General features: G+C 37.6%; 1 protein-coding gene across 31 annotated transcripts in view; it reads right to left on the bottom strand.

The window, feature by feature from the left end:
- Positions 1-15,401, bottom strand: part of BAZ2B (bromodomain adjacent to zinc finger domain 2B) — a 162,485-nt gene that overhangs the window by 62,410 nt on the left and 84,674 nt on the right. For all 31 annotated transcript variants that reach the window (XR_012674018.1, XR_012674019.1, XM_075152564.1 and 28 more), the window contains 2 exons: positions 8,608-8,769; positions 6,852-7,045 (listed from right to left, as the gene is read on the bottom strand). Coding sequence is in view for 29 of the 31 variants with exons in the window: in XM_075152564.1 (XP_075008665.1) it covers positions 6,852-7,045; positions 8,608-8,769 (356 nt within the window). In the remaining 2 variants the exon portion in view is untranslated. The remainder of the gene's footprint in view (positions 1-6,851; positions 7,046-8,607; positions 8,770-15,401) is intronic.

Genomic DNA, 15,401 nt, shown 5'->3' with positions numbered 1-15,401 from the left:
ACGAAAAGCTTTATTGCAAACTAACACAGAAAGAACAATACATATTAGATTCATCAGCATGTTTCAGTGACACATTCATTTAACTACATTACTTAATTTGTAATTTCATAGTATGCACTGCTCAGCAATGTAAGGTTTTGAGGACTGAAAAGAATATGCTCATCAAATTGCTTCTGGGATTTGCTTCTGAAAAATGGACCAAAATCTGCTGAAATATTCTGGAGAACTATTTTATAAATTCTTGGAAAGAACAAATTTGCAGACCAGAATGGCAGAGTAAAAGAAGCAACACACAAGAATGCAGAAAAAGAGAGGTGTAAAAAACACAGGAACTCCAAAACGTTGACACTGCAAGAGCAGATTTTAAAGTGCAATGGATGAGGGAAGTTAGCTTTTTTGGGAGCTAACGAAAACGAACGTGTGTATTTTACGAACACATCTGAAGGAGGACTCGAGTGGACTCGAGTGTTATGATGGTGGCTATGCGAGAGAGACACGGAAGTATGTATTACTGCATTAAAGCGTATTTAATCACTAAAGAGAGTTCGCAGAATGGTGTTGGAAGGTAGAGAAACATGTGAAACGATTACAGGTGTCAGGCAGCAGCAGCAAAGTGTAATGTAGCATCTAAACATGGCACATGGAGTCACTGAGGGAATTGTAAGGTTAAAATTAGTCAAAAGGAAGATAGGTGGACAGCAAAAGCAGGCAACTTGAGGGCAAAAAAGTTTCAGCAATTCTAGGTAACAATGCAGACAGGAGCATCAGAGAAACAGTGCTTTAAAAATACATGCTTTCTTAACAAATCTTTCCCTGAAAGTTTACTTTTCCAATCTATTTTTTTATGGTAGCTGTATTATAAAACAAGAGGCTAAAAAGAAAGAGCAATTTTATGTCAAAGATCCTTGTCTTATAAAGAAGAAATTCACTTAAATTAGCGGGAGAACATAACAAAAAACTTATAAGTGGGTGTACTGGTTTTGGATGGGATAGAGTCAATTTTTTCATAGTAGTGCCTAAGGTGTTATGTTTTGTATAGTGACCAAAGCAGCGCTGATAACACTGGGATGTTTCGTTCCTGCTGAGCAGGGCTCACACAGAGTCAAGGCCGTTTTTGCTCCTCACCCCACCCCACCAGCGAGCAGGCTGGGAGTGCACAAGGAGTTGGGAGGGGACACGGCTGGGACAGCTGACCCCAGCTGGCCAAAGGGGTATTCCATACCATATGGCATCGTGCTCAGCAATAAAAGCTGGTCAGAAGAAGGAGGAAGGGGGGGACTTAAGGCATTTGTCTTCTCAAGCCACCGTTACACGTGATGAATCTCTTCTTTCCTGGAAATGGCTGAACACCTGCCTGCTGATGTGAAGTCGTGCATGAACTCCTTATTTTGCTTTGCCTGTGCATGCAGCTTTTGCTTCCTCTATTAAACTGCCTTTATCTCAAGCCACAAGTTTTCACACTTCTACACTTCGATTCTCTTCCCATCCCACCGGGGGGGAGTGAGCAAGGGGCTGCGTGGGGCTGAGCTGCCCACTGGGGTTAAACCACAACAGGATTCAATTTACTTTCTGAAATAGCTATGAAATGTGGAAGCAGTAGATGGATTAAGTCTCCTCTATTTGTCAAGTGGCTGGTATCTTTTTTTAAACTAGTTTCTCTTCATCGATTCCTGTGATGAACACAGTAATACTTCCTATCATCATACCTTCTGCATACTGTCACATGCATTGCTTCACTGTTGGGAGACTTTAAGAATTTAAGTGTATTTATTTGGATTTATTGTTTCACTGCTCAATTCAAAAAGGTGTCAGTTGATACTTCACATGAGGGACAACGATCTGAATGTATGCAGACACTTAAAAAATAACAGATGTAAATAACTGTGCCAGTCCACGGTAGGTCCTATATGTTTCATTGCTGGTGTCCTTTACATCATATTTAAGTATCTTCTTGTCTAATATTTGGCACAGATGCAGGATATTTCTTCGTGAAGGTTAAGATCATAAAATGAAGGACAAGACCATGATCTGAAGCAGTAAAAGTAACAATGCCTCCTGGCATCACATCTCTAGGATTCTATTCTAGTTCTTTCCCCTTTATTGTTCTGTATTTAGCTCTGTATGTGGAAAGGGAAACACCCAAAATAACTGCAATAATACTACAATCAGAAATATCCAGTTTATTCACGATTCTTAAAAGATGCATGTAACAGTCTGGAAAAAGAAGAGTATGTCAAGGGCCTTACTTAGCTGATAGTGTTTACTTCCACTCATCAACACTTTAGAACTTTTGCTGTCCATCTACCTTTACAGAATATGTTAGCTGCTGTACCTTACAAATCTATCTTTTCACACTGCAGACAAGAACATAAGAAAATTACCATACCAAGAAAGGAGTCGGGAACATTCTTGGGAAAAAAGAGGCGGCAAGTGCCAAGCAACATCGAACATGTCTGATTCACAAAGGACTACCTCAAGTAAGAAAAGGGACAGCTAATTTTGACATAAAATTCAGTATAACTTGTAAGCAATCAAATGCTTCAAAACAAATCGGGCACTTAACTACATTGTGAAACAACCGCTTCCCAGGGAGTTTTTACTTCATAAACAAATAGAATCTCTTTTGACATAGATAAAACCAATACGAAGAAGTTGGATTAGTAGGGATTCCACAAGAAGGGACGGCAAATTAGTAGCTTAGAGAAAATGTAATGATAGAGAAAATTTAAACTCGTGCATTTAGTGGATATAAAAGGATTAATCTCGATGGAGAAGTTTCTATCAAATCCAGCATAAAAGGTAAAGGAGCTGGGGGGGGAGGGGGAGAGGAAGGAAAAAAAAAAGAAGAGGGGCCACTAAACTGCATACAGAAGAAATAATTCAGACTAAATCAAATAATGTAAGCCAGAAGAAAAAAAAATAACTGTAAAGAAAAATCTCTCTGTCAAGACATTTAGAACAACAAAAAATACTTGAAATAAATTCTAAAAGCTTGCCGAAAGAAAATAGTCAGGAAAGAGAAGGGAAAGTACAGACCAAAAAGTAAGTACTGTTTTACTTCATTTGAAATATACTAGAAAGAAAAAAACAAAGCATTAGACTCTCTTTTAAGTAAGACCAGGCAGATATTTATAGAATATTAAAAGAAAAATCATTTAGGAAAAGATAATTAAAGAGCCTTCAAGAAATACACTCAATAAAAAATTATTATTGAGTTATATTAAAAGAGCAAATTTCACTTCTACTAGTTCCTCTATTGGCAACAATATAGTCATAAAAGTTGAAGGAAGAGTGGGTTCAATTAAAATAAATTTCGTATTTGATTTTGCTTCACTGACTTTAGCAAATCTGCTGGATTGTTATGCTAATTGAAAATGTCCGTTGTTCAGAAAGCAATATTCTAGACTGAATATGAGTACCAAGAAAAGTAGCCCGACCTTAATGACCCTACAGGATAGTTCCATAAAAAGATGACTGAAGTGGTAGTTTAAAAAGATTTTAGTCATGATTTCAAAGTACTGAAGTTTATAAAGGAAATACAACATGGTAATTGCCAAGAAGAGATATTAAAGGTAAAGGACGTGACTACAGTTAATAACCCAGCGTCCTGATGCTAATTCTGGAATCCAGGTAAGCAAAAGCCCCCAGTGCAAGATCTTGGAGTGGATTCCTATCTCACCAGCTGCCCATAATGGTAGGGGACTTTCTCTAAGCCAAATGAGACTCAAGTTCACCAGTTATGCCTTCTTTCCCTGGAGGGCTGTTGCTTTACCAATGTAAAAATCCTGCTGACCTTCCTCATCCAAGAAATTCACTAATGCAATCAACAGAGGGGCAGTCAATTTTATATTTCTTTTGTGAGGCTGAAGCAGCACCTTCAGGTGAATGATTATTTATGAAGTGTAGCTGGTTATTCAGTTTTATCTTGGCCACAAACAGGGCAGGCTTAAAAGAAGACAATTAAAGCATGCTAAAGCTATCAACGCAGCGACCAACACAGCAAAGCAAAAAGGTAACGCAGTTACCGAATTTTTGTATGTAAGAAGTCAGTCATGGATAGTATACCAGATCATTACGAGGACGTCTATTTTCAATACAACACAGTTATGCTCAACCGACATAGCATGATACGCCACAAATATACAATGATGAGTGAGGATGTGGCACAATTTTAAACTCATGTTTCAGACAGATTCCGGTTTATCGTTATCTGATATGTGTAGCCCTCTGAGTTATTAAATACACACCCTAGACAAAAGGAACTGGATGAGAATTTCTAATAACTACAGCTCTGAAGATCAGATGCTTCTATCAACTCAGAAGTTGTTTTTCACACACTACAGGCAAAAAAATGTATATAATACAAGTTACTATCAGACTGCACTTTAGGATTCCCTAAGATGGTAGGGCAACACAACTAGAATTCAACCAGGAAAAAAACATAGCACAAAAAAAGTAACTCTTTAGATTTTCACCACTGTAAAAACAGCTTGGTATCAGCTTTACCTTTTCTTTTTTTTTTTAAAAGAAAATTACAACTAAGGAGATGATTGAAAAAATCAGCAGATGGGTACTAAAAAAATAAAACCCTAAAGAAAGGAACATTTAGACAAGTATAACGAAAATGTTTTACAACAAACTGTGCTCTTTAGAAAAAGAGGCAAGTGTTGTTACACTTTGAAATTTAAAAACATAACATTACTTGTACGATGTCCAGCACAAAATACTCCATCTGCCTACTGCCCCCTGCTTATTCCTCTGCCTTCAGTCCAAGTTGTAGCTTCGTTCTAACATACTGAAATAAAAATACTGATTTTTTTTTTTTTTTAAAATCAAATCTCTTGATCTTCTCCTCATGTTGGAGTTCTCATTTAGAGTATTCTGTATGTCTTGATTGGAAAGCTTGTTCAAATCATTACATGGACAAATACCAATTACCTCAAAAAGTTTCAGAGGAGAAGTTATTAAGAATAAGGATTAGAGGAACGTCTAGAATGTCAGCATATCGAGTAACACCAGGAACAACAAACTCCACTTCAGTGTTAGAAAAATTACCACAAAAACTTAGGAAGCAAAACTGTTGACAACCTGAAATTTATCTGCATTAGATACAAGATTTAAATGTTAAGATACAAAACTAAACAAATTTAGGAAAGGAGGTACACTAAATGATTGAGCACATTGTTTTACAGCAACTCAATATTTAGCAAATAGAAACTAAAGTTTGAAATCAATACCCACATCAAAAGAAAATGTATCAAGGGTACAGAATTTATACTTTAAGACAAATGGTAATACGAAGGAGAAAATAACAACGCTGACAAACATCCTGACTGAGATTTGAAAAAAAAAAAAAAAAGATAAAAAGAGGTGAAATTTTCAGTGATACTCATGTTAACAAGTAACCAGCTTAATCAGCTCAGTTTTCTGAGTAAAGAGTCAAAAAGTGAACAGAAAACAGTCTGTTCATTTACTTATGATACAAACTTTTGGGAAGGTATTTGGAGATATTAAAAGTCAGTGATTTATTTGGCATTCTGCATAACTGCAGTAATAGTCAGAAATGCAGAGATATTATCTGGAAAAAGCTTTACTTCTGCACCGTAGAAACAAAGCTTACATTTTGCACATAGAAATCCAGGATAAAAGCAGAATTTTAGAAAAGAGAGTGCCATTTCTAGTATTTAAACCTGAAAAAAGTCAAAGATTTCCCAAATACCTGTAACTACCTTAATACCATCAAAAGTTGTTGATCGTTGGAACACATGAAGAATGTTTTGAGGGAAAATGTTCTTTAATATGTTAATAATTTCCCTATTGTCAATATATTAAACACCATATCACTATACAAATATAATTAACCACTTTTTAGTGCTAACCGCTATTTTTATGCAGATACATGCAAACACCAACTGTCCTTTGAAAATGCCAACCTCTCACCTTAGAATACTCCGATTGCCTGAATGTAAGGCAATAACAGAAAGAGAAAGAAAGCAACAGGCCCAATTCACTCACAAAACAGAAATATAAATAAATATCAAGAAATAAGAGTATTTTAGCCTAGATGACTGCCAGCAGGAAATGACTCCTTTAGCTTCTATTCTGACAGTAATCAATTTCCCAGTATCCCATTTCCTGTGTTTTGACTCCAAGAGTAGCAAAGTTCTTAAGGAGTGCTTGGGTCAGTACATCAGGAGGTTTATTAACTCACTGAGACTACTCATGTCTTTCATACTAGATGGCTGTCTAAGTTTTTTGCTGAATCACAGCCATTAATAATACTTCTTTCTTCTGATAAATAGGAAATTACTCCCAGAAAAGCATTTTTCTTTTAATGTCTAAAAATTTCATTTTGTTTCTGAAATTTTTTGTATTTTAAGTTACACAAAAACATAATTAAATAAACAGATATAATTTATAATAGGTTGTAATTTATAATTATAATACAAATATTTATACTCAGATATAGTAATATCAAATATTGGTGTTAATATATTTTATTTTTATAATTATATAAATTAAATTAAAATATGTTATTGCATACAGCTAGTAACTAGTGGAATTAGTGCTAATGGTAGCTTTTGGTTCATAAACATGTCAAAAAACAACCAACAAAAAAAACCAAACCAAACCAAACCAAACAAACCCACACCACCACAAAAAAAAAAAACAACACAAAAAAACCCCACAGAGACAAGGGTACAGATCTTGCTCTAATAAATAGTAAGAAGAAACACCTAAAATATTTTGTACTGGGAGAGAACACTTAAAAATGCTGCTGTGTGCACAACTGGAATACTTACCATGTCAATTTTGTGTCCGAATCTTAATGTTTTTTTCTGTATATTTACCTTATCTTTGATTTTGTCAGCTCTGGTGTCCAAAAGCTGAACTTTGCTTTGCTCCTGGTTATATTTGCGGCCTCCTGCTCCTGAGGTTATAGCTTTTACTTGTCCCGCAGAAGTTGCAATGGTAGTGGATAGTACAGATGTGCTGATACCAGATACTGCAGTGGTACTGTTCCCATTCAGTGATCCATTTATACCTTAAGATGATAGATTTACAGAGTGACACTTAAAAAAAACCTGAAGTAGCAGATACTTTCTTTGAGATGTTCCAGTCACACTAACCTAGCTTCCATAAACACGTAACAAGATACTAGACTACTCACAGGTTACTCCCAACATAAACTAAAACTTTGCCATCCAAGAATCACATCGATTTGCTCATGGAGTTATTTTAATTAAAACATGCAGAGCACCCACGATTTAAAGAACAAACACATTTAATGCTGTAAGAAGGGGGGGCGGAATTAAAAAAAAATCTGAAATTGTCCATTCTTAAACTCAAACTGTCCTTGAGTTTAGTCAGGGCAGAAATATAAGATTTTGAAGAAAGAAGACACAAAAATATACATTCCAGTAAATATCTCACAGAGTAATTTTTTACAGTTTTGAAGTATCAATCAGCTCCAAAGAAAATCACATGAAGCCCAAGATATTTTATGAGTTTTGCAACGTGTAAAATGAGGTGGGGGGGAACTGTGGGAATGCTATTTGAAATGACATCCACATGCAAGCGTGCTTACTTATCTGTCAAGACGACTGTTGTTTTCTATGAAAATACCCCTAACCACACAAACTCGCTACTCTGCAATCCCAGGACTACTATCGGATTGATTCTGAAACACACATCGGGTCCTAAAACCTACCAAAACTACATAAAAGCTCTGTTTGTACATCACAGAACAGAATATCCTGAATTGGAAGGGATCCACAAGGATCATCAAGTCCAATTCCTGACTCCACACAGGACAACTTAGAAGTTAAACCATAGATCTAAGAGCATTGTCCAAACGCCTCTTGAACACAGACAGGCCTGGGGCCACGAGCGCTTTCTGGCAAGCTTGCTCACCCTCTCAGTGAACAACATCTTCCTAATATCCAATGCGAACTTCCCCTGATGCAGCTCTAAGCCATCCCCTCGCGTCCTGTCACCGGACACCAGAGACGAGACCAGCACCTCCCTCTCCGCTCCCCCTCATGAGGGAGCCACAGAAGCAACGAGGTCCCCCCTCAGCCTCTTCTCCTCTAAGCTGAGCAAACCCAGCATCAAACAAATGTATCTTACATCTTCAAAAGACGTGCAGTACCACTACATACAATACTGATTTGAAATGCAAGAAAACGTTCTGATGTCATTGGGCTATTTTCATTGAGATCCGGTAGCCGTAGCCATCCCTTCCTTCACGCCCCCCCCCCCAGCACGTAACTACCCGATGTGTGCTTCTGATGTGCACAGGAACGGTATTCGCCACAGAAGTACAAGGCTTCCTAAATCAAACCGCAAACTTTAAAAGAAAACTTTTCCCTACTGCTCAGTCCCAGATAAACTATCTAAGGAGAAAGAGGGGGGAAAATAGCAGGAGAAAGAGTATTTCGTTATTGAGAGCCCAGACTTGTATGTCTCATGCTTAGCGAACAGAATCAATTTTTATAGAACTATTTAGGAATGGGAAGAACAATGAGAGGTAAAGCTCAAATTCCACATCTTTCTGCATCTGCAGAGGTTCGATACGATTATTCCCTCTACAACTTTAGCCATTACCTTTTTCTGTACTGCTCCGGCTATTTTTTCCTGTAGCTCTTGAGTGGAATGAAGCAGAATCATGATTCTGTGCAGGAGGTGCAAATAGTGGTGGAATTCCCAAGAGCGGTGGGAAAAAAGCTGCCCCGGGACGAGAGTGCGTGTCCGCTGTTCGCCACCATTCTGCACCGCAAAGGAAATAAAAACAAACTTCAGTTGTTCTAATAATATATTTAAATATTTCTGTAAGCATGTTGCTGTGCATAAGCTAGAGCAGATTTACTAAATCTGGAAGTAAGAAGAAAACACAGTACTTAGGAACTTGTTAAATGACATGAATTTCCTGCAGCAATTCTGGTCCTAGGTCATTAAAGCCATTCTGGTAAAGATTTCAATGCAGTTTTATTTAAACACATTCTGAAAATAAATACTTAATAGAAAGCTATGTGACAGTGATCACCCCAAAATGAAACTACTAGTCTTATAAACAGGGTCAATATTCACAGGTCGCTCTTGAACATTCATTATTACCTCAGCAGTCTTCCTACATCAGAACTATGAAAAAGCACAACAGCTTTAAGTCACCTCTGCAATCTCGGAATACGCCAAGGCCTCCACCACAAAAAGACATCTGAAGCAGTTCCCTGTGAAATTACCTATTTAAAATAGGAATCTCTAGCCGCTCTATACCCACTCTAAGAGGTTTCTCCCCTGGAGTTTGACACTGGATTGGAAAAAAGCAGTCTATTTTCTTCTGTAACATCCCCATTAAAATGGTTGTTTCAAAACCAGAAACAGGGCTACTCTGTGCTGCTTGTTAACAAATTCAAGTGGTTGAGCACGGAATACAGATTTCTTATTTTAAAAACAATCTAATACTCTCTGGTTTTTGCTGGTGTTTTAAACTTTCATGTTAAATGGTTATTGATTTTTGTTTTCGAGGAAAATGAACTTCAAATGAGTTGATATGGTCCCTACAACTTTCAATTTTTAAAGTTCTTTACTATAGCAGCAGCTATTTAGAATATTTACGCAACTCTCATATAACCCTTTTCTGCAGATTCTTGAAACTCTGCAAGATCAAACTGACTACTTTTTTTTTAATAAGGCAGTGCTAAGCCTAAACAGCCACGTAAGAGGCAAATATCCAGTGCGCTGCTCTTGTCATAGGTTACTGTGCTTAAACAGGAGCCCAGAAACAGTGTGCAGATTTACACAGAGGAATTCCTTACAAGTGTCAGGGTCTTCTTTTATAATAGCTGCTGCAGTAGCTATAACAACATTTTGTAACACATTTGTTAGTCAACACTGAAAAAAACACAAAGCATAATTAAAGAAGAACCTTTCAAAGCCCTCTGAAGGGAAAGAAACTTGAAAGTAGATACTATATTAAAAGTTACGTATGTGAGAGAGAAAATGTGTGTGTTTGAAAAAAAAAAATGCAGTAGTATTTTGTCAGGAAAGAAAAATCTCTTCCAAGCTTTTCTTAAAACTAACTCTCCCCACCCACCACCAAAACAGAAATGATATCGCATTACAAGAAGCCCAAGAATCAGAAACATGACACAAACGCCATTGTGACAAGGGCTAGAAACATAGGTTTGGTCTACATAAACCCTAAATCTAACAAGCAAGTGCACGTAAAATAATTCAAGTCGTGGAAGAGATGGTTATCTCTTGGCCAGGTCCTATACTGGCCATACGACTGTGCAGCTGTTTAAAGGGTAGCAATGGCAAGTGCTTTGGTACAGTTGACTCACACAAAAAAAGCTGTTAAAACAGTGCTTTTTTTATGCTTAAAATATCAGATTTGTGAGTACGCTTTCCAGTCAGATAGTGAAAACTTTATCATGTAACAATAAACACCAGAAACACACTGGAAGGCACAATCCTGACAAGTAACAGGGTGGACTAGGCGGTAAGCAAGTCTTTTCTGACTTCTGGCTATTACAACTGAATGAATCTTTTCATATAATCAAAAAAAAAATTCACTGAATGAGAACATGGCAAATGAATCAGTATTCACTGCTTTTTGAAGTATTTTACGCTCCTTACTTCATCTCTACATGCACTTCTTTCAGATGCTTTTGCTTTGTGTAGGTATGTATATAGTATCTCATCATCCTCCTAGTGACAAAAGTTCTGCTTTTGCTCCTCTGTCATTAATAACTAAAACAAAATTCTGTGATTTATATCAAACAAAATTTTAAAAATACTAAAAGATCTCTTTGCAGTATTTGCTGTAGGTTTTTACCAGTACCTAATCCTACACTCCTAAAACTCTACTGGTGGTAGAATCCCACAATCCTAAATTCTACCGGGAGGGATGGACGCGCAGGGCATGGCCAGCCAAGAAAAGGGGAGGTCTCTTCAAGATACTCACTTTCTGGCAGGAATATCTGTTCTTCAAGCTACAGAAAAAGTGAATTAAGCAGCATCTTGACTACTGCATACTTTGGAGAACGCATTACAGTACTTAATTTACTTTAGAAAGCTCTGTTCTCAGATGTAAGGTTTACAGAGCATGCAAGACTGGAAAACACTAGCTGAGTAACTGACACCTTACAGTGGAAGTCAGGTGCATCATTTTGTATTCATCTCTCTTGTGCGAGATGTTGATATTTTAAAGGATGGGAGACTACTGACTTTACAAGATGCCACCAAAAAAAACCCTTTACTTACAAATAAAATCAAGTAAGAAACAAGATCGTGCTGGCCAATCCTGTTACAGACAAATGATACGTCTGTAATAGTACTTTCAAGAATTGTGGTTATGCAATCAACATACCCATGTAATGAAGAAGGATGTTACCTTGTGATGGAAAGAATAAAAAAGATCAAGCCCAACTTTGTTTCTTAGAAGACTACTGTGAAAACACTGTTCCTGAGAAACTCAGCCAATATATTTCTTTCTTCTCATCAAAATCGTCCAGGACTTAAGTCAAGCCTATAGTCTGAAGTCCTTTGCCGAAGTCTTTTACCAAGTCTGCCTAGTGGGTGAAGACAGTTAACCCTCTTCTTCAGTTTAATATTCCTTGCCACACAGTTTAACTGGAAAAGGTGCTAGCTGGGGATATGCAGCTGATGCTGTAGGTGTACCAAGTTCCCAAGCCACCAAACTCTGAATCCCCTGAACTGGCTGCGTGCGGGCCAAAGACTGGGAGGCTGACCACCGGGAAGGCACTCGGTGCAGTGGATAGGCTACACGGCTGATTCCCAGCTGTTCTGAACCTACGTCCCGAGGGGAAAAAACACCACTTGAAATTGCACTATCCGAACAGATGCTGTGACGTCCAACCTCAAGCTGAAGAAAAATTTATTAAAATATTTTAAAAGTTATCATGAAGTTTTACATAGAGTATCTTCTGCCAGTATTGGCACTGTATTTCTACCACATAGAAAATATCTGAAAACATGAGCAACTCTAACAAAAGGTTTGTAAGTAAAAATGAAAAAAGGTATCACATTTGCCATGGCAATTTCTGTTCGCAGTGGAAAACAGTCTGTTCCCTTAACATACTGGGTTCAGAAGCAGAGGAATATCCCTTTACAAGCAAACCTGTTTGATGTCTCTACCCTTAATACACATGAAATATCCCATTTCAGAGACCAACAGGGGCCTACAAAACACACCGTGCACAAACTAATAGTGAAATACACAAAATAACAAAGATATCTTGCACACATTTTGTAAATTTTAAAATAGAACTCAAAAACCCCAATAACTTCAGTCATTTCTGAGACCTAAAATGAAATGTATGTAAGCTAGTTTTAGAAAACAATTTAAAGAAAATTCTATTGATCGTGATCAAATTATCCATTCGTAAGCACTTCAACATTCCGTCCTTACTGGTATCAAAAGTACAAAATAGAATTTTAGAATTTCTAGGGAAGCCATTAGCTTTGCCTTGTAGAAGTTGTGAAACTGCTATTATATTGCTTAAACATTGTATTTCATCTTTTTAGCTATGGTCCTAGATGAATTACATTGAATTAAACATGGCTTAATTTCTGAAGATGATAAAAAAAAAAAAAATCCGTTTTAAATGGCAGATATACATTACTCCTAACTCTTTTCCCACAGCAGTTAGCTCTAACCTCACACTATTTATATTTTCAAAGCTCACAACCTCATTAAAAACTCCTTGAATACTAACTTCCAATCCCATAATCAAACAACAGGAAGTGTTAAATGCTTTGTCTGACTTTTGTCAACAGTCATGTCAAGTGACTTCACCACTCAAGCTGTTTGCAGCCTCCATTTTGCTAAGATTTTTCTCCTTTTCTTGACTGCCTTAAAGCCAATTTTTTTTCCCCCCTCAAAAAACTGCTTTACAATAGGATATCCTTCACATAGCTGGACTTCAACAACAGCATCCAAAAAGTAAAGGCACTATTAAGAAAGACATTTTTTAAACAACTCTCATCATTCCTCTTTTTTTTTTCCTCCTTTTTAAATTAACAGGGTTACCTAATCCAAAAAAACAACAGTCTACAGAAAAGGTCTTCAATCTGTGGCTTTAACAAAGAGAAGACAGAAAAATAACTCTGGTGTCTACAAACTTAGCAGTCTGTGGTATGCATTTCCCGTGGAAAAGATTTAGGAGTAGACAAATCTAAAATAATGTAAACCCCTGGAATGACACACTGGTTTTTTTCAACAGTATACATTAAGACCTCTCAGTACTGGTATGAGTTGTAGTGTTTTGGTTCTTTTCCTTCTTAGCGGATTTATTTGAGGTGACACAGGTTGCCCTGAGACAATGTGCAGTCCCAGTCCTCGGAGGCTTCCAAAACCAGACCGAGTAAGGGCCTGGGCGACATGGTCCGACCCTGTAAATGGATCCTGCTCTTCAGACGAGCGGCCTCCTGAAGTCCCCTCCAACCTGAGTTTTCCTATGATCCTACATACTTACAAGCACTTCTCAGTGTAAACTCAAGACAATATCCCAACGGTATTTTTATTTTGCAGCCATATTTCGGAAATACACATTACTCAATTACAATCCAACTATTTTAATTACTCTTTTTCAAGAATCCAGTTCTTTACCTCATTTTCATACCATTTCATCATCATCTTATACGCTGTAATCTGTGAAAACTTCTTGAGACTCAGGAACCAGTTTTCTTTACTTTTTAAAATCTATACAACAAGGCAAACGTTTTCTTTGCATATACAGGTGATGAAGCAGTAACAATCAATATTACCACAAGCACCTCCACACATGTGTAAGAACAAATTATTTACAACTAGTTCTATTTAGCAGCTTACACCTCATATGAAATTTTACATGCAGTTATGACAGACAAATATACCTAAAAATATAGCAAATACTTAGTAGTAAATAAAAACATTTATTTTCCTTTAACTAGATATTTTTGCTTCTAATTTAAATTTTTAATTTACAGAAGTCTGGCCAGTGTTCTGTACCACTCTAGTACCTTATAATTTACTTTTTTTTTTTTTTGTAATTTGTTGCTATTGACAGGTATAAGCACAAAGGCCATTTTAAGCTTCTTTCTTGTAATTTGTTAGTGTCCAGAACAACATTCTGACCTGACTTTTGACACTAGGTACAGCTATACCACAATGATGCATTTCCCATTATGACTGCATACAGTGGACGTATTGCAAACTCTCGTAACTGCCACGCACCTAACTGTCACCACTTCTAGCCAAATCAGGCCATCACTGTAATTTGACTCAAGGATAGAACCAGCCAATGGACAAGGTCACACTCTATTATCTTTGAAAGGTCATGCAGATTAGGGGAGGTCTTCAACAACTGGAGAAAGGCCAATCTTGCACCCATCTTCAAAAAAGACCAAAAGGACAATCAAAGGAACTGCAAAACGGTCAGACTTATGCTAGTCCCCTGGAAAATAATGCAGTGAGCCCTCTGTACGAACCATGTAAGAACACATTTCTGGGGACATGCAGAACGCCTTCTGTGATAACATTACTGGGTTTATGGACAAGAGGAGAACAGTTCATGTCATTAACCTCTAATTAAGCATGGCTTTTGATACTGTCTCCCACAAATACTCCTTAATCCAAATTAGGACATTATGGTCTGGATGGGGTAACAACTAGATGGGTAAAAAAACAGTGGGATGTTCAGAGGATAATGGTTAATGGGCCCTACTCTACCTGGATACCTGTGACAAGTGGAGTACTGCAGGCTTTTATCCTGGGATCTGTCCTGTTTAACATCTTTATCAATGACCCAGAGTCGGAAATGGAGTGCTTTCTCATAAAGTTTGTGGAAGACATCCAACATGGGGGGACAAGTCAATCCACCTGAGGAAAGGGATGATATCCAGGGGGACCTAGATAGGCTGGAGGAATGGATTGGCAGAAACCTTATGAAACTCAACAAGAACAAACGCAAAGTCCTACACATGGGAAGGAATAACCCCTTGGAACAATACAAGCTGGAGACTGACTGGCTGGGGAGCAGCTCTGCAGAAAAGTCTCTAGGGGTTTTGACAGACACCAAGCCATACATCAGCCAGCAGTGTGCCCTGGTAGCAAAGGTCAGCAGCAGGCTGGGCTACGTGAGCAGGTGCATAGCCAGTAGAGCTTGGGAAGTAAATATCCCTCTTAACTCGATACTCTTCAGACTGCATTTAGAATACTGTGTACTGTTTTAGGTCCCAAAAACAAGACAGACACTGACCTCAAAGCTGACCTTGCTTTGATTATGAAGCTGGACTAGATGACCTCCTGAAGTCCTTTCCAAGCTTTATTTTTCAATGATCTACGTCCTCAGATATGCAGAGACCCAAGGTAGTTCTGAATAAACAAGTAGCAA

Source organism: Calonectris borealis, chromosome 6 (assembly GCF_964195595.1).
Source record: "Calonectris borealis chromosome 6, bCalBor7.hap1.2, whole genome shotgun sequence".
NCBI classification, from domain to species: Eukaryota; Metazoa; Chordata; class Aves; order Procellariiformes; family Procellariidae; genus Calonectris; species Calonectris borealis.
Note: the sequence above shows the minus strand (reverse complement) of the source record. Positions and strands in the feature narration are given on the sequence as shown.